This window comes from Hemiscyllium ocellatum, chromosome 20 (genome assembly GCF_020745735.1).
Source record: "Hemiscyllium ocellatum isolate sHemOce1 chromosome 20, sHemOce1.pat.X.cur, whole genome shotgun sequence".
NCBI classification, from domain to species: domain Eukaryota; kingdom Metazoa; phylum Chordata; class Chondrichthyes; order Orectolobiformes; family Hemiscylliidae; genus Hemiscyllium; species Hemiscyllium ocellatum.
In genome coordinates, this window is record NC_083420.1 from 14467777 (window position 1) to 14487841 (window position 20065).

The 20065-nt window shown below is 43.7% G+C and overlaps 1 protein-coding gene across 7 annotated transcripts in view; it reads left to right on the top strand.

The window, feature by feature from the left end:
* Positions 1-20065, top strand: part of LOC132825353 (neuronal-specific septin-3-like) — a 407090-nt gene that overhangs the window by 313121 nt on the left and 73904 nt on the right. For all 7 annotated transcript variants that reach the window (XM_060840515.1, XM_060840520.1, XM_060840519.1 and 4 more), the window contains one exon: positions 10489-10617. In XM_060840515.1, coding sequence (XP_060696498.1) covers positions 10489-10617 — 129 coding nt within the window. The remainder of the gene's footprint in view (positions 1-10488; positions 10618-20065) is intronic.

Genomic DNA, 20065 nt, shown 5'->3' on the forward strand with positions numbered 1-20065 from the left:
GGTGACATTGGATACACAGAGAGTACATTTGTGAATCGACTAAAGTGGTTCTTTACCTCATTTGCATATTCAGTGGGCTGCGAATTGCTTAGCAATGGTTCTAATTAGCTATTTAATTACAAACAGAAGTGACTCCGTTTGTTTGCCCCGATTGTTCCTATGGCTGTCGGTCTGTGGAAATGTTCTGTGGGTAAATCAGATTCCGAGTTTAAGCCAGTGAATGTCTCCAAGGAACATCCAAGGCTGAACTTTGCAGTGAGGTCAAACCTTTAACAAGATTAAGCCAGAAGTACGATTGCCTTCCTGTTGAAGATTGTGTGTTTTTCACATTCTAAAAACATTATAAAATGTTTCACAGTGAATGAAATTTGTTTTTTTTTGTCGATTCCATTGTTAATTAATGTGACAATGATTAGAAGCTCCCACAAGCAAAGGATGATTAGTTAATGGGCTTTGGATGGAGTTTCCTATTCTGCGTCCACATCATTGCCCTGTCTTGCCCTTCTCTCAGCTCTCCTGTAGCCAAAACCCTCATTCATTTCCTTGGTAAAAGTTTGATCTGAACTGTGTCAGTGCCCTCCAGTTTGCGACCCCTGCCCATTTTTTACCCACCAAATGCAGGAGGTCATCTAAAACTCTGCTGCCATTATTCTTAACATTCATGGAGATGCCATGTTGGCAAAGGATAATCAAATTTTGCATTGAAACCAACATTTAACGCAGGCAGAAATTTTAACAGCTTTCAGGTTGAAGTACTACAGCAACAGTCTTTACAACAACATAAATTCAATAATAATTTTAAGATAATAAAAAATATACCCAGAGTTCTCTCTCTGCCTCACTTTCATTCTTGAAGGCATACCATAGAAATGACCACTTTGATTGAACTTCTGTGTTGTTGATCCAAAAATCCCCTTCTGTGATTTGGTATCAGATATCTGTAAAATGTATTGGATGTTCTCTACATTGAAATGAAAGTGCTCAGTGAAAGTTGGTTCTGTTGAAGGTGGGGCATGTTTAAACCCTTGGCACTGCAGGAACCTCTCTGATCTTTGAAGAGTAGAGCCACAATCCTCTTCTGGGAAGATGAGAGAAATCAAAGAAACAGGAAGTAAGGAAAACAGTTGTCAATCGTGGGAAATAGTAATGAGCTTCTAGAATATGTTCCTTTTTAAGACATTTTAAGTCCAATAACTTTCACTTCCATCTCCTTCCTTCCCCAGGAAAGAGACAGTGCCTGTTTATGGTCATATTGAGTCATAAATATCAAGGTAGCCGCAAATTGTAGAGAACTTAATCTGGGGTCACATCCGTATCTACACTGTGTGCACGTGGTGGCTGTCCTAACTCTATTTTGTTGGTTTTATGAATTCAGAGTCAGTCCATGACTTATGCATCCTCACACAGTTTGGGATTTGGGGAGTTCGGTCTAAGTAAATTCATTTATAAAGTCATAGAATTATAAAGCGCGGAAACATGTCCTTTGGCCCCCAACTCGTTCGTGCTGACCAGGTTTCCTAAACTGAACTTTTTGGCCCAATTCCCTCTAACTGTTTCCTATCCAAATGCAATTATACCAGCTTCCACCACTTACTCTGGTAGCTTGTTCCACATACACATCACCCCCTGTATGGAACAAATTGCTCATTGGCTGGTCAGGGTAGCAATGTATTAAAAAGGCAAATTGGAGGTGCATGCATTTCATGTGGCACACATACATGATAGGATGTTTTTATAGATATTAAGTTCTACATACTGCTGGTTAAGTGAATGGGCCAAAATTTGTGATAAAAGGTGGATATTGATTAGGAGCTGGACTGGTACTGTCTGTTTAATTGGAGTTATAGTAAAGGTCCCTGCGCGTTTGAAACAAGGACCATCATAGAGTCATAGAGATGTACAGCACGGAAACAGACCCTTCGGTCCAACCTGTCCACACCGACCAGATATCCCAACCCAATCTAGTCCCACCTGCCAGCACCTGGCCCATATCCCTCCAAACCCTTCCTATTCATATACCCATCCAAATGCCTCTTAAATGTTGCAATTGTACCAGCCTCCACCACATCCTCTGGCCTCTCATTCCATACACGTACCACCCTCTGCGTGAAAACGTTGCCCCTTAGGTCTCTTTTATATCTTTCCCCTCTCACCCTAAACCTATGCCCTCTAGTTCTGGACTCTCCAATCCCAGGGAAAAGACTTTGTCTATTTATCCTATTTATGCCTCTGTCTTCTACCTTTGAGCCAGTTCAGAATCCAAATGGCTAGTTCTCCCTGAGATCTAACCTTGCTAACCAGTCTCCCATGGGGAACCTTGTCGAACACCTTACTGAAGTCCATATAGATCACATCTACTGCTCTGCCCTCATCAATCTTCTTTGTTACTTCTTCAAAAAACTCAATCAAGTTTGTGAGACATAATTTCCCATGCACAAAGCCATGTTGACTATCCGTAATCAGCCCTTGCCTTTCCAAATACATGTAGATCCTGTCCCTCAGGATTCCCTCCAACAACTTGCCCACCACCAAGGTCAGGCTATCACGAGACTGTGCCATGATCTCATTCAAAACATAACCAGGACATTAATTTAACCATTGTAAAGTACCAGCATCTGATTTAGGTGTCTGTAACTAAACAGGTAGCACACATTGTGTTTGGTGAAGAATCTGAGCTTTTCACTGCAGTGATCTGAATTATCTAAAGCGGCATTGTTTAATAATGCATTAAGTCTGCGCTCTGTCATTGACAAATTTGCCTTTAGCCCTTTTGGCTTGTTTTTTTTCTCTGCCTGTGAGACAGTTCCCACACTGTTTGTGCAGTCAATCACAGGGAGCTGAGACATCCATATACAAGATTTGCTCTTCCAACTGTAAATATCGTTTCTATGCTCCTTGTAGCACTAAACAGGTGCCTGGTGTCTATGTGAAAGCTTTCCAGAACTCTGACCTTTCCTTGCCCAAATCTAACAGAGGGCTTGAGAGGATCAGTGAATTTTGGAGTGCATTTTGGAACTCTCTTGTGACACTCTTTCTATTAATTTCATTAACACGCTGACAGTATTGATATAATGTCGGCATCTATTTCTCCTGTGGAGCAATTCACAGTATTGCAACCCAGTAAAGGTCTAATTTACTTGTAAGACGTTTGATGGGATTTAAGAAAGTATTTTCCGCTGATACAATCCGGCAGGTAATTTAATGATGTGTGGATTTGTTCATTGTTTTAAGTGTCCGGTAATAAGGAGTTCAACTGGAATCTGATTGAGATGATATTTCTGGGTCCTTTTTATAATTCCGTAAAACAGATCGATAAGCTAAAGACTGGTCAAAAGGTTAAGTAAAGCAAGTATGGCAGGGTTCCTTAATAAATTACAGGAGGCAAATTTATTGCTTGATTGACCAAAAGATCTAGTAAAACAGTGCTCGTAAAGCAGAAAATGGCGTGTTGAAGCATCTTTGAATTTTCAGGTTTCTGTTGCATCTCTCCCTTGTGAACACAGCACTGATACATTCATAAGTGAACGAACTTCATCTCATGGGGCCAGCTCAATTCATATTTATTTAAATTAGATTTTTACAAAGAAGTTAATTGCTTTCTCCATGCTTTTACACAGAAATTAAGATGTTTGCCAGTGCCTCAAATTATTCAAATTTATATTTTAGAAATAGAGGACATTTTTTGGAAAGTACGAGTCCATTCACGCTGTCCTGTCTGAAAAGGTGCTATCCAACCTAATACCACATTCTTTCTGTTCATTTTGTCAACACTGTGGATTATTATAAGTAGGCTGTTGCTGTATTGTAAGTCACTGAGATTCTTACAAGTGCAGTATTTACAATGTTACAGACAATAAGGATTAATTTTCTTAAAGCCTGTTTGGGATTTAAGGAGCCATTTTCCAGTGATGTGATCAGTGGGAGGTCTCTCCTGTATCATGTATCCAAGTGCTTTACAAAATACAGCAAGGGTTTCTGCCTTTTAAAGTGCCTCTTCGACCTCCCTGAGCAAGCAGCTGTGAAGATGGTGGAGCACAACACTCTGCTCTGGGGATACGCGAAAGTTATCGACAACAGCTGTGAATTTTGAAGTGCGTGGCTTTATGAGCAGGTTTGAGAAATGGGGCTGATCCCCTGAGGAACAGAAATGATCCCGAGTTTTGAAGCCATCAGGAACTGATGGCCAGGGTGAAGTAGTAACTCAGATATCAATGTTGAGATGCCTCATCTCTTTGTTGAAAGCAGAAGGAGAAAAGACTGTGGGCTAAGTGTTCCCTTGCCTAGAGGGGGCAAGATGCTCATCCACCTCTCTCCACCTGGGTGAGAAGGTCAATTTGCCACCAGTTAAGCACAGAGATTGCAGGAGGAATACAGCAGGTCTGGTACCATCTATGAAGAGAGAAACAGAGTCAACATTTTGAGTCCATAGAATTCTAACAGTGTGGAAGCAGGCTATTCAACCCACTGAGTCCACACTGACCCTCTGAAGAGTAGCCACCCCTCTAACTAATCCACCAAGTCTGCACAGCCCCTAAACATTTGAGCCTGGCCAATCTACCTAACCTGCACATCATTGTGACTGTGAGAGGAAACTAGAGCACCCAGAGGAAACCCACACAAATGCAGGGAGACAATCACCCTGGAGGATGGAATTGAACCTGGGTCCCTACGGCTATGAGGCAGCAGTGCTAACCACCAAGACTGAACTTAACTCTGTTTCTCTCTCCACAGATGTTGCCAGACCTGATGAGCTTCTCCAATATTCTTTCTGCTTGTTTCAAATTTCCAGCGTACAGTGTATTTTGGCTTTCCATATTTTCTAATCAGCCTGTTCAGTGATATTATTGCATGTATATGAAGCAAGGGGACTTGAACCAGGGCTGTCTGGCTCAGAGGCAGGGACACTACCTCTGCACCTTAAGAGCTCTTGTATTTTGCTTGTATTGAAAGCTCTTATGGTCAGTGATCATCCACACAGGGCCCCAGTTATCACCTCCTCGATCAGCTGCCTTTCAGGCAGCCGAGAGGATTGGCTCGTTTCCTGAGTGGGAAACCAAGGTAACCTGCCTGGGTGATGGGAAAGGGCTCCTGATGCTCCAACCTGATCGGGGCACAATTGGGGGCAGGATGGCAGGCAAAAGGGTAGATTCTGAAAACCTTGCCTCCATCCTCAATTACCTCACTTTCCCCACTAACCTTGTAACCCGAAGGAGCTAACAAAACCACACCACCTCGCTCCACACCCGCCAAGGAATCCAGCAGATCTTGACCTATGGCGTTAAGGCCACTGATAGGCCTGGCAACTTCTGGAGACCCAGAATGCCAGTGTCGAGGCCTGCGATTGGTTGGGAACCTCATCTGAGCTGTACCTGTCAGCTCTTCATGAATTGATTGGCTCATGATTAGTTCACGTTATGTCAGAGGGTGGGGAGAGGGGAAGGTGACACCTTATTCACTGCCTCACCCCCCCCCCCCCACTGCCCCAAACTTAGTCACTATCATGGAAAGTATTAATGCACCCCATTGTCCCACACAGGAATTGATGGTACTGATTCTGTTATGCATTACTGAGACTCTCTGAGTGATTCCCTTGTCCAACACCTGAACTGCAAGTCTCTTAATTTAATTGGAAGGTCCTGACATTGTGATTTGAATTAAAGGAGTGACTGCGAGTGGAATAAAGAGTAAAGTGGTAGATTGAGGGCTCTTGTGTTGCAGTGGCAGTGACCCTGCCTCAGGGCTAAAGGCTTGAATTCATGCCCCACCTGCCCTACAGCTGCATCATTACATGCCTGAGCAGATGAATTAAAAATAGCAAAAATCAGATAGTTCTCAGAGTTGTACAGCATGCTTATATTAACTGTAACCTCTGGGCACTGTGTGAGGCCCCCACAGAAATGATGCTGGGAGGCAGGTCAAGTGATCAGCCGTACCTGAGAACTCTGTGGGAAGCTAGAGAAGTGATTGCTGAGCCTCTTGCTGAGATATTTGTCTCATCAATAGTCACAGGTGAGGTGCCAGAAGACTGGAGGTTGGCAAACGTGGTGCCACTGTTTAAGAAGGGCGGTAAAGACAAGCCAGGGAACTATAGACCAGTGAGCCTGACCTTGGTGGTGAGCAAGTTGTTGGAGGGAATCCTGAGGGACAGGATGTACATGTATTTGGAAAGGCAAGGTCTGATTAGGGATAGTAAACATGGCTTTGTGCGTGGGAATCATGTCTCACAAAATTGATTGAGTTTTTTGATGGAGTAACAAAGAGGATTGATGAGGGCAGAGCAGTAGATGTGATCTATATGGGCTTTGGTAAGGCGTTCGACAAGGTTCCCTGTGGGAGACTGATTAGCAAGGTTAGATCTCAGGGAGAACTAGCCATTTGGATACAGAACTGGCTCAAAGGAAGAAGTCAGAGGGTGGTGGTGGAGGGTTGTTTTTCAGACTGGAGGCCTGTGACCAGTGGAGTGCCACAAGGATCGGTGCTGGGCTCTCTACCTTTTGTCATTTACATAAATGATTTGGATGTGAACATAAGAGGTACAGTTAATAAGTTTGCAGATGACACCAAAATTGGAAGTGTAGTGGACAGCGAAGAGGGTTACCTCAGATTACAACAGGATCTTGATCAGATGGGCCAATGGACTTAGAAGTGGCAGATGGAGTTTAATTCAGATAAATGCGAGATGCTGCATTTTGGGAAAGCAAATCTTAGCAGAACTTATACACTTAATGGTAAGGTCCTAGGGAGTGTTGCTGAACAAAGAGACCTTGGAGTGCAGGTTCATAGCTCCTTGAAAGTGGAGTCGCAGGTAGATAGGATAGTGAAGAAGGTGTTTGGTATGCTTTCCTTTATTGGTCAGAGTATTGAGTATGGGCGGCACGGTGGCACAGTGGTTAGCACTGCTGCCTCACAGCACCAGAGACCCGGGTTCAATTCCCGACTCAGGCGACTGACTGTGTGGAGTTTGCACGTTCTCCCCGTGTCTGCGTGGGTTTCCTCCGGGTGCTCCGGTTTCCTCCCACAGTCCTAAGATGTGCGGGTCAGGTGAATTGGCCATGCTAAATTGCCCGTAGTGTTAGGTAAGGGGTAAATGTAGGGGTATGGGTGGGTTGCGCTTCGGCGGGTCGGTGTGGACTTGTTGGGCCGAAGGGCCTGTTTCCACACTGTAAGTAATCTAATCTAATCTAATCTAATAGTGTTATGACATGGGGTAAACCCTCCTGCTTAATTTAAGGAATTAAGGTCATTTTGGGAGGTCATTTTGCGGCTGTACAAGACATTGGTTAGGCCACTGTTGGAATATTGCGTGTAATTCTGGTTTCCTTCCTATCGGAAATATGTTGTGAAACTTAAAAGGGGTTCAAAAAAGATTTACAAGGATGTTGCCAGGGTTGGAGGATCTGAGCTACAGGAAGAAGCTGAACAGGCTGGGGCTGTTTTCCCTGGAGCGTTGGAGGCTGAGGGGTGACCTTATAGAGTTTTACAAAATTATGAGTGGCATAAATAGGATAAATAGACAAATTCTTTTCCCTGGGATTGGGGAGTCCAGAACTAGAGGGCATAGGTTTAGGGTGAGAGGGGAAATATATAAAAGAGACCTAAGGGGCAACGTTTTCACGCAGAGGGTGGTACGTGTATGGAATGAGAGGCCAGAGGATGTGGTGGAGGCTGGTACAATTGCAACATTTAAGAGGCATTTGGATGGGTATATGAATAGGAAGGGTTTGGAGGGATATGGGCTGGGTGCTGGCAGGTGGGACTAGAATGGGTTGGGATATCTGGTCGGTGTGGACGGGTTGGACCGAAGGGTCTGTTTCCATGCTGTACATCTCTATGACTCTATGACACTAAGTGCAGGTGCTGGATATTAAACTGACTTGAACAGCTACTGCTACACATCTAGCTAGCCTTAATATTGGGTTAATTAAATGTTACCTGCAGCTTTTTCATGATTTTATTTTCTTGGTCAAATATTAATAACTCATCTCTAATATTTGTGAGCGTGATTTTAATTCCAAGGGTTTAATGTTTTCTGCAACTTTATAACAAAGACATGAAGCAACTGGATTAGATTAGATTGGAAACAGGCCCTTCGGCCCAACAAATCCACACCGACCCTCTGAAAAGGAACCCACCCAGACCGATTTCCCTCTGACTAATGCACCTAACACTATGGGCAATTTAGCATGCTCCAGGAAACTGGAGCACCCAGAGGAAACCCAGGCAGACACGGGGAGAATGTTCAAATGACACAGACAGTTGCTCGGGGCTGGAATCGAACCTGGTACTCTGGTGCTGTGAGGCAGCAGTGCTAACCACTGAGCCACCATGCCACCCCCTATTTACATATACAGTAGCGCCTTGACTTGCGAACTTAATCCGTTTCAGGACCCGGTTCGCGAACCGAAAAGTTCGCGAACTGAATCAATTTTTCCCATGTTCACAGCGCACCGTCAAAGACGAACTGCGCATGCTCCAAAGACGAACTGCTCGTACCTTGAATTTTGTTCGTATGTTGAAGCAAAATTTTATGTACAATGCTGTTCGCAAACCGATTTGTTCATGAACGGGGTCATTTGTATGTCGAGGCGCTACTGTGTATCAATACAATTGGAAGGTAGCTCCTCACTACCATGTGTTCAAGGGCGATTAGAAATGGACAATAAATAAGACCAGAAAAAGGAAGAACAGGAGCAGGCCATTCACCCCTTTGAGCTGCTCCACCATTCAGTAGGATCATGGCTGATCCGACATTCCTCACGCACACTTTCCTCATTTTCCCCATAACTCTTAATGCCTCTCCTGATGGAGATACTGTCTAACTCAATCATAAATATATGCACAAGGACTCTGCCCCCACAGCTCCCTGTAACAAGGAGTTCCAAAGACTCTCAACCCTCTGAGAGAAGACATTCCTTCTCATCTCAGCCTGAAATTGGCGCCCCTTTATTCTGAGACGATGCCCTCTGGTCCTAGATTCTCCCGTGAGGGGAAACGTCCTCTCAGCATTAACCCTGTCAAGCCCCTTAAGAATCTCAAATATTTCAATGAAATCACCGCTCATTCTTTTAAACTCCAGTGAAGTGAGTCCGTTTGCTCAATGCTTAGCCATTGCTCATAACACTACCCCTGCAGAGCAGGGATCGTCCTAGTGTACCTTCTCTGAACTGCCTTCAACAAAATGATACTTTCCTTAAATAAATAATCCACTTCCCAAGAGCAAATAATAACAAGGAAAATGTGTTTCCTGATTTTATTTCAATTTAGTCAATGTTTGCCTTCTCTGGGAAGCATCAATTCGTGACGGGGATTCGGCGTTGATAACATTGAGCACTTTCTTTTTCCTTGTACAAGTGGTTAATTCTCATCTCCTGGTTAACGTGTGTGCTTTGGGAGCTCTTTCAGCCAGGTGACCGACTGAATAACCCCTTGTTGCTGTTCACTGATGCCAGTGCTGTAGTGCCCATTAGTGGCGCTTGGATGTTCTCACATTTCCCAAACTCCACACTGCTGTGGTTTCTCTATTTATGAAAGGATGTAAATGCATTGGAAATGGTTTGGAGAAGGCTCCCTGGATTGAGTCCTGGGAAGAGTGGATTTTTATCAATCGGGGATCAAGGGTTGTGCGGGGATTGCAAGAAACTGGATGGGAGGAATGTTTTGGCTCCGCCATGATCTTATTGAATGGCAGACCAGGATCGAGAGGCCAAACAGGGCAGATCTTCTATGATCTTATTAAATGGTAGACCAGGCTTGATGGGCCAAATGGCCTAATTCTTCTCCTATTTCCTATCCACTTAGTTCCTCCTGTTTTATGTTTTGAATTTGTTGACTCCACTTGATAGATGTCAGTGTGCTTTTCTTGGCTATTCAATACTATTGAGTAACCTGATTCCAGCCTTTTGCCCACGGCCCCCTTGAATTGAATGCTGGCAGGTGCTCTCTGTAACGTTTCCCTTTCAGTAGAAAAACAGAGTCCACTTGGCATCCCCTCCCACAGGCAGGAGGGTGCACCTGTTCTGTGGCTCTGTGCAGTGAGCCCACATGGCAGTGATAAATGGTGTGCTCGGGGGGTCATGAGCTTCTAAATATGCAGCCACACCGTTTCCAGCAAAATGGACAAGACCTCTTCAATATGCACATAGTTCATAATAGGCTTAGGCTGAATATAATGAGGCCCAAATTGTTGCGACTCCAGGAACTCTTTTATAGATATCTTCAAATATTTTTCTGCACAATTGAAGTTTTGTCCCATAGACATTATGGAAAGTAATTTAAGCAAAATCTGACCATCCCTCCCCTTTGGGCTGTTACTGTAGTGAGACCAGACTTGATTAAGTAGTTTGGAAAACGTTTAATCATTTCTAAGCTACGGTTGACTACCGATATTTGTGGTTCTTTTGTGTTTTTAAAAGCTAAAACTCTTGCGTACTGTACAGAAAGTAAAAACTCTGCCTTTTGTCTAAAGCATTGCTTTCTCTCCTAACGCAGGTGAAAGTGGGCTCGGAAAGTCAACATTAGTAAACACCTTGTTCAAGTCGAAAGTTAGCCGGAAATCTTGCACACCCAACTTTATGGAAAAGATTCCCAGGACCGTAGAGCTGCAAACTATCAGTCACGGTACGATTTCTCTGAAACCACGTTGCAATGTCAGTGGAGAGCGGAGTCATTCTGTATTGTGCCTTGTAGCGATGGAGCTGTCTGCCATGATGTTATAATGGCAATAGGGAGATAGCTCTACCCAGATAAACTAAAACTGGGAATCACTCTTGACTGGTATTGTCACATTAAGGAAAAAAAAAATTACCTGTTTGTATCAAATTCTTCTTTCCATTATTTTAACAAAAGTGCTGACCCATTTAAAATAAACTGGTTAACACCTCTGTTGAAGTACGAAATGGAGGAATTTAATATGGGTGCACTGATTCTATTAATTACGATGTTTCGGAAGCCCTGTATGATAATACTGAACATATTTCGTTGGCAAGGCTGTTGGCGAAAGAGATGCATTTACATTTGAAGCAAATTATTTTACTTAATGGTTGTTGTTTCTGCATAGAAGGTGATGAAAGATTTAACTTTTAAGAGGATAATGTGACATATATATAGTTTTACACCTTGGTTCGAATTATTATTTGTCACAATTCATATTGACAGCTGATATAAAAACTCTTCAAAGTGGCCGTGAATAGAGACCGACTCACCTGTGATGCTTAGCCGTTATGGCTGAATTCTATTCAGTGTTTTCTTTGCTGATGGCCATGAAGATTTGTTTGTAGAGAAAGGAATATGATGCAGACAGAAGTGGATGAATATGCAGGAGTGAGAATAAGGGGAAAGAGTGAATCAGGGGGAGTGTGAAGTGATGGAGATAATTGGGATAGGTATGATCTTGTTTGCCTCCAGTATTCTCAGAAAATGCCTGAGTCACAGTAATCCCACTCTGTGTTATAATTTTATTCAGACCCCCATCTGTCACATTTCAGTGGATCATGTGGCTCTCCCAATCTCAGTCCAATTCCTTTTGGGCACAAGGTTGGTGCTTGAAACTGTTGCAAGTTGATGACGAATCTTGCAATGAGAGGTTTTCCAATGTGGGAAACGGAGAGAAAAAAATCACACTGTTCCGGAAATATTGCCCCGAGGCTGGGATTCAAAGAGATTGCAGGATCAGGGAGCTGGAAGCTTTACTCTCCATCTGACCTGTGCTGTCTGTGCCCTGCTGCAGCTGGCAAGTCACCAGTGATGCCTGAATGTTCCCTTCTCCTGCACAATCATCTGCTTTGTGAGCAGGATGAGCCATCAGAGGACTTCACTTTTGTAAATAAAAAAATTGTTGAGTTTGCTCTTTACATTTGAAGCAAGTCCTATACTTCAGGAACGTTAAAATGCTTTTGAAGTAAATGTCCGTCAACCCAGCGAAGTTGTTTAAGCTGCTTGGGCTCCTCACGTTCTGGGGTTGTATAAAATTGTGGAAATATTACATTGTTAGGGCAGTCCCCAATGAATATTAGTTTGCCTCTGCTAGTTTAGCTCGGTCATGTTATAGAGTAGAGTAACTGGTTTATGGCCATTGATTTGACAGAGAGATTTTGAGTTGGATATTTGATTGCCTATTGCCATTTATTGGAACCGGGAGGGGGGGGTGGGGGGGGGGCAGTGAATCTAATACCAATGCGCGCACACCCACACTGCGCCTGAGGCATCACGTTGTTTAATGCATCGCGTGGTCTTAGACCAGCAGCATAGGCAGGTTGGCAAGGTGGGAGTGTCAAGGGTGTTGGCATGAGGCACACAGGTTGGGCGGGGTCCGTGGCCTTGCATTGGGGATTATTGGGTACAGGCCTGTTTCATGCTTCTTCCCCAAATTGAATGGCAACACGAGCTGATGCATTGTGGTATTTGCTTCCAGTCACATCGTAATTTTGCTATCCTATCCTCTACATCTCTGGAACTATTTGGAGGTCTATAGAAAAGTCCCAACAGGGTGACCTCTTCTTTCCTGTTTCTAACCTCACCCCATACTACCTCAGTCAACAAGTCCTCAAACATCCTTTCTGCCACCGTAATACTGTCCTTGACTAACAATGCCACACCACCCATGGATAAATTTGCTAATGCTCTTCAGGTGGGTTTAAACCAATTCAGCAGGGGGATGGGAACTGAAATTGAGTATACAGGAGGTTGAGAGCAGTGAGGTCAGAAATAAAATTTTAAGGTTGCAAGAAGGCTCCGGCAAGCAAGGAGTTGGTTTATCATGTGTCTGTTTCAAATCCAGGAGCATTCAGAATAAGGTGGGTGAACTTGCAGCATGGGTTGGTACTTGGGATTTCGATGTTGTGGCCATTTCAGAGACATGGCTAAAGGAGGGACAGGAATATTTGTTGCAGGTTCCGGGATTTAGATGTTTCAGTTAGAACAGAAAAGGTGGTAAAAGAGGGGGAGGTGTGGCATTGTTAGTCAAGGACAGTATTACGGTGGCAGAAAGGACGTTTGAGGACTCATCTACTGAGGTAGTATGGGGTGAGGTTAGAAACAGGAAAGGAGAGGTCACCCTGTTGGGAGTTTTCTACAGGCCTCCAAATAGTTCTAGAGATGTAGAGGATCGGACAGCAAAGATGATCCTCAATAGGAGCGAGAGTGTTAGGGTAGTTGTTATAGGGGACTTTAACTTTCCAAGTATTGACTGGCAATACTATAGTTCCAGTACTTTAGATAGATCAGTTTTTGTCCAATGTGTGCAGGATGGTTTCCTGTCGCAGTATGTAGATAGGCCAACAAGGGGTGCGGCCACATTAGATTTGGTACTGGGGCATGAACCTGGCCAGGGGTTAGATTTGGAGGTAAGTGAGCACAATTTTGGTGATAGTGACCACAATTCGATTATGTTTACTTTAGTGATGGAAAGAGGTAGGTATATATCACAGGGCAAGAGCTATAGCTGGAGAAAATGTAATTACAATGCGATTAGGCAAAATTTGGGATGCACAGGACAGGGAAGGAAACTGCAGGGGTTGGGCACAATTGAAATGTGGAGCTTATTCAAGGAACAGCTACTACGTGTCCTTGATAAGTATGTACCTGTCAGGCAGGGAGGAAGTAATCGAGTGAGGGAGCCTTGGTTTACTAAGGAAGTTGAATCTCTTGTCAAGAGGAAGAAGATGGTTTATGTTAGGATGAGATGTGAAGGCTCAGTTAGGGCACTTGAGAGTTACAGATTAGCCAAGAAGGAGCCGAAGAAAGAGTTAAGAAGAGCCAAGAGGGTCATAAGAAGTTGTTGGCGAATAGGATCAAGGAAAACCCAAAGGCTTTCTATACGTATATCAGGAATAAAAGAATGACTAGAGTAAGATTAGGGCCAATCAATGATAGTAGTGGGAAGTTGTGTGTGAACTCAGAGGAGGTAGGGGAAGCGTTATATGAATACTTTCCGTCAGAATTCACATGAAAAAAGAAAATGTGGTCGAGGAGAATACAGAGATACAGGCAATGAGACTGGATGGGATTGAGGTTCACAAGGAGGAGTTGTTAGCAATTCTGGAAAGTGTAAAAATAGATAAGTCCCCTGGGCCTGATGGGATTTATCCAAGGATTCTCTGGGAAGCCAGAGAGGATATTGCAGAGCCTTTGGCTTTGACCTTTATGTCGTCATTGTCTACAGGAATAGTGCCAGAAGAGTGTAGGTTAGCAAATGCCCCCTTGTTCAAGAAGTGGAGTAGAGACAACCCTGGTAATTATAGACCAGTGCACCTTACTTCAGTTGTTGATAATGTGTTGGAAAAGCATATAAGAGATACGATTTGTAATCATCTAGAAAAGAATAAGTTGATCAGGGATAGTGAACATGGTTTTGTGAAGGGTAGGTCATGCCTCACAAACCTTATTGAGTTCTTTGAGAAAGTGACTAAGCAGATGGATGAGAGTAAAGCGGTTGATGTGGTGTATATGGATTTCAGGCATTTGATAAGATTCTCCATGGTAGGCTATTGCACAAAATACGGAGACATGGGATTGAGGGTGATTTAGCAGTTTGGATCAGAAATTGGCTAGCTGAAAGAAGATAGAGTGTAGTGGTTGATGGGAAATATTCATCCTGAAGTTCAGTTACTAGTGATGAATCGCAAGGATCTATTTTGGGTCCACTATTGTTTGTCATTTTTTTATAAATGACTTGGATGAGGGTGCAGAATGATGGGTTGGTAAATTTGCGGATGACACTAAGGTTGGTAGAGTAGTGGATAGTGATGAAGGATGTTGTAGGTTACACAGGGACACAGTTAAGGCAAAGCTGGGCTGAGAGGTGGCAAATGGAGTTTAAAGTGGAAAAGTGTAAGGTGATTCACTTTGGAAGGAGTTGCAGGAATGCAGAGTACTGGGCTAATGGTCAGATTCTTGGTAGTGTGGCTGACCAGAGAGAACTCAGTGTCCAGCTTCGTAGATCCCTGAAAGTTGCCACCCAGGTTGATAGGGTTGTTAGTTGAAAATGTGTTGCTGGAAAAGCGCAGCAGGTCAGGCAGCATCCATAGAGCAGGAGAATCGACGTTTCTCCTGCTCTTTGGATGCTGCCTAACCTGCTGCGCTTTTCCAGCAACACATTTTCAGCTCCGATCTCCAGCATCCTCACTTTTTCCTGATAAGGTTGTTAAGAAGGTACGCAGTGTGCTATGTAGAGGGATTGAGCTTTGAAGCCACGAGGTCATGCTGCAGCTGTTCAAAACTCTGGTGCGGCTGCACTTGGAGTATTGCGTACAATTCTGGTCACCACATTATAGGAAGGATGTGGAAGCTTTGGAAGGGATTCAGAGGAGATTTACTAGGATGGTGTCTGGTATAGAGGGAAGGTCTTATGAGGAAACGCTGAGGGACTTGGGACTGTTTTTGTTAGAAAGAAGAAGATTGAGAGGTGACTTAATAGAGACATATAGATTGGACAGTGAGAGCCTTTTTCCTCAGATGGCGATGGCTAGCACGAGGGGTCTTAACTTTAAATTGAGGGGTGAGAGATATAGGACACATGTCAGAGATAGTTTCTTTAATCAGAGAGTAGTAGGGGCGTGAAATGCACTGCCTGCAACAGAAGTAGACTCACCAACTTTAGGGACATTTAAATGGTCATTGGATAGGCATATGGATGAGAATGGAATAGCGTAGGTTAAACGGGCTTCGAATTAGTTTCACAGGTCGGCACAACATCGAGGGCCGAAGGGCCTGTTCTGTGCTGTCATGTTCTATGTTCTACCTTCTAAGGTTCAGTATGAGTGATTGGGAGTTAGTTGTGCAGTTACCCAGGAGTTAGGCTAACCTTTACCTGTCCAAAATATCCTCATTAAATATCCAGGAAAATAATGCAGGGCTCGGATTCAGGGGCATGACTGACTAACTGAGCCACCATTGACCCTGAATGTGGATGACCAGCTGTACAATTCCAACACTCCTTTGGTACAGGCCGTCAATTCGGTCATTCCATGCTCAAATCTCCCAGTCTTAATCTTAGTACGGCCCAGTGTTTCTGCAGGTCTCTTCACGGTTTCTGCCTCAACTCTAATCAAATTCCAGCAGCAATTCCCAGAACCAGCGTAAAATCCCAAAGAATTCCAACAGAACTTCAGGCCTTTGTGTCCCAGTTGAACAGTGCTACACATAGTTTCAGTGCTTTCTGTTCAAACTCTCCTGAATCATTGAAATCAAAGGGGATGTGGTACTGAGATGAGCTTCACATGATGGCCTGCATTCTGCCTGACTTTGTGATTACCAGCACTGACATGTGGGAGCCTGTGAGCTGATGAGACACAGCCAGTATCTGTAATACTGCTCCAGGGTCCATGTCACTCATCACTCGGTACTGGTGCCAGTTGTAAACAGTGTTATCTAAGTGTTTATGCTGCCCTGTTTGACAGCTTCTGCTGTTGGGCAGACTAACCTGCATACACTACCCTCAGACAGGCGTGAGGAACATTCGAGTTCTGGAGATGTTCAAAAGTCATGAATGACTCTGACCGAGTAAATGACGAGGAACTGCTTCATCAGGCTTATGCCCGAAACGTCGAATTTCCTGTTCCTTGGATGCTGCCTGACCTGCTGCGCTTTTCCAGCAACACATTTTCAGCTCTGATCTCCAGCATCTGCAGACCTCACTTTCTCAACGAACTGTATTCTGCAAAGCAGCATTTCTTGAAATAATGCTAATCAATGAACTTGCAATTGAAAGTACAGCAGAAAATCACTTTTTCCATGTCTGAATAACACCAGCTCCAATTCCTTTAATGCTAATGTGTTTTAATGAAACTCCATTAGCATTCCGTCTTCATAAATGGAGACTCTAGCCTCAAACTAGTTGAAATACCTCCTGCCTACTTTTTCAGAACTATGAATTTGGGTGTAGGGAAGAGAAAATAGGGTTTGGCAACCTGGTATTGGCCATTGGTTTTGCAGCTGGGATTGTACTGACTGGGAATGTGGCATTTCCTTCCAAGTGATGAAGGGGGTACACCGCAGATGGGTCACTCTGTGTGGTGACCCTGCGTTATCAAACAGCCTACAACCAAACACCAGAATGCTCACAGCTGGATCACCCCAGTTGGTTGAATCTCAGCCAAGTGTTCAGTTTAGCTGAGACTTTGGTTGCATCACTCTATCTAGGATGGTGCACCTTGGTGGGGGAGGGGGGAATATCTGGAGGGATTGGGGAGAGGTGGTCAGCAGTCATCAGAAGTATTGGAGTCATAGTCATAGAATCATAAAGTTGTACAGCACGGAAACAGACCCTTTGGTCCAATTTGTCCATCCCAATCAGATATACTAAACTAATCTAATCCCATTTGCCATCACCCGGCCCATATTCCTTGAAACCCTTCCTCTTCATATACCCATCCACATGCCTTTTAAATGTTGTAATTGTACCAACCTCCACCACTTCCTCTGGCAGCTCATTCCGTACATGCACCACCGTCTGCGTGAAAAAGATGCCTGTTAGATCCCCTTTAAATCTTTCCCTTGTCACATTTAACCTAAGCGCTCTTATTTTAGACTCCCTACCCTTGTCTATTTACCTTATCCGTGCGTTGCATGATTTTATAAACCTCTGTAAGATCACCCCTCAGCCTCAAATGCTCCAGGGAAAACAGCCCCAGCCTTTCAGCCTCACCCTGCAGCCTCAAACCCTCCAACCTTGGCTGCGACCTTGTTAATACTGAAACAAGTACTTGGTCCATGTTCAGTAAGCAAAGATCTGTGGCAGACAGCAGCGTTCTAGAGATAAAATGACAGGTAGTGAAATAAACTGTAACGTACAAATCACAAAGTAACCAATAAGCTCTCTGATGATCTTCCAATGAAATGTAATGGTATTTCAAATGAGATTGTACAGAGTCAGTAAAGATAAAACTCCAACTCTTTGTAAAAGGCATTGGTCAGACCACAGCTGAAAGTCTGTGAACAGTTCTCGGGCTTATGCCCGAACGTCGATTCTCTTGCTCCTGGGATGCCGCCTGACCTGCTGTGCCTTTCCAGCACCACACTCTCGACTCTGATCTCAGCATCCGCAGTCCCCACTTTCTCCACGTTTTAATCCCTTACCTCAGGAAAACTATGCTGCCATTTGAGGTTGTCCAGAGAAGGTTCACTTGGCTGATCCCTCGGGTTCCTTGTTAGGAGAGGTCGAGTAGACTGGACGTGTGCTTATTGGAGTTTAGGGGATTGAGAGCAGACCTTATTTAAATGCACAAGGTTCTTGGGGGGTCTTGACAGGGTAGGTGTGAAGAGATTGTTTCCCCTTAGAGGACCAGGTGGCATAATCTCAAAATAAGAAGTCACCCATTTAAGATTGAGGTGGGAAGGGATTTTCTCCCCGAGAGTAACACATTTGTGGAATTCTTAACTGCTGAGGGCTGTTGAGCCTGGGTTGTTAAAGGCTGAGACAGACAGATTGTTAATTAGTAAAGAGTCATAAGGAAAAGGCAGGAAATTGGAGTTGAGGTTTATCAGTTCAACCATGATCTCATTGAACAGTGGAGTGGACCCGATGGGCTGAATGGCCGCATTCTGCTCCATCATCTTAGCATCTTCTGAAGCCTGTTCTTAACTGCAGTGAGATATCAATGATCTGGAATACGTGAAACATTTAAACATATGTAGATATTTAAGCCGCTCAATGGTTTAAACAAAAACAGCACTCCAGATCTGGCAGTGTTAGCTCTGATTCTATGGGAACATGAGTTGTCTGAGTTACTGTCATGACTAAATGGTTCTTGCTGAAATTTAATCGAACCTTTTAATGTATGAAATTGACTAACAATGAGAATTAGATGGCTAGGATTTATAACATTTTACTTCCTTGGATAAATCATTTAGTAAATATACCCTGCTCTCCTAATTCTGTCAAACAAAAAAAAAGCACTGCACTGTATTATGCAGTAATTCTCTACAATGGAAAGCAGATGAATCTCCCTTTGCCATATCAAGGCAGTGTGTCGTGCTAAAGTTACTGGACTACTAAGAATCCAGGGGCCTAGGACATAGTTCCAAATGCCCACTGTGACAGCTGTTGGAATTTAACTTCTGATAATATCTTAGAATTGAAAGCCAGTCCCAGACACTATCCTCAGTTGTTTTAAAAAAAACTATCTTTGGTTCCCATGATGTGGAGGTGCTGGTGTTGGACTGGGGTGGACAAAGTTAAAAATCACACAACACCAGGTTATAATCCAACAGGTTTATTTGGAAGCACTAGCTTTCAGAGTGCTACTCCTTGATGAAGGAGCACCACTCCAAAAGCTAGTGCTTCCAAATGAACCTGTTGAAATATAACTTGGTGTTGTGATTTTTAACTTTATCTTTGGTTCAATCGCGCCTTTTAGGAAAGGAGCTGAGGGTGTTGGCTTATGAGGAGAGACTGAATAGACTGGGATTGTGTTCATTGAAATTTAGAAAAATGAGGGGGGAATCTGATAGAAACATAAAATTATGAAGGGAATAGATAAGATAGAAGTAGAGAGGATGTTTCCACTGGCGGGTGAAACCAGGACAAGAGGGTACAGCCTCAAAATTAGGGGGAGCAGATTTAGGACTAAATTGAGGAGGACCCTCTTCACCCAGACAGTTGTGAATCTGTAGAATTCCCTGCCCAGTGAAGTGGTTGAGACTTCCTCATTAAATGTTTTTAAAGCAAGGATAGATAATTTTTTGAACAGTAAAGGAATTAAGGGTTATGGTAGGAGAGCGGGTAAGTGGAGCTGAGGCCACAAAAAAGGTCAGCCATGATGGTATTGAATGGCACAGCAGGCTTGAAGGGCCAGATGGCCGCCTCCTGTTCTTATGAATCTGCTGCCCTTACCTACATTGGTTCCTTGTGTCTCTGGATGCACAACAACATAGTTGAACTGAACTGCCTCCTCGAATGACTGAGCAATTGCTCAGTTCAAGGGTTGGACAAACAGGACTGGCCCTCTCTAAACCCTAAAAGAATATTTTTTTAAAAAAATTAGGCCATTCAGCCCCTCAAACCTGTTTGACAGCAGAGCTGAGAGATATCTCAAACCTCTCTGTTAGCCTTGGTTCCAAAATCTGATAC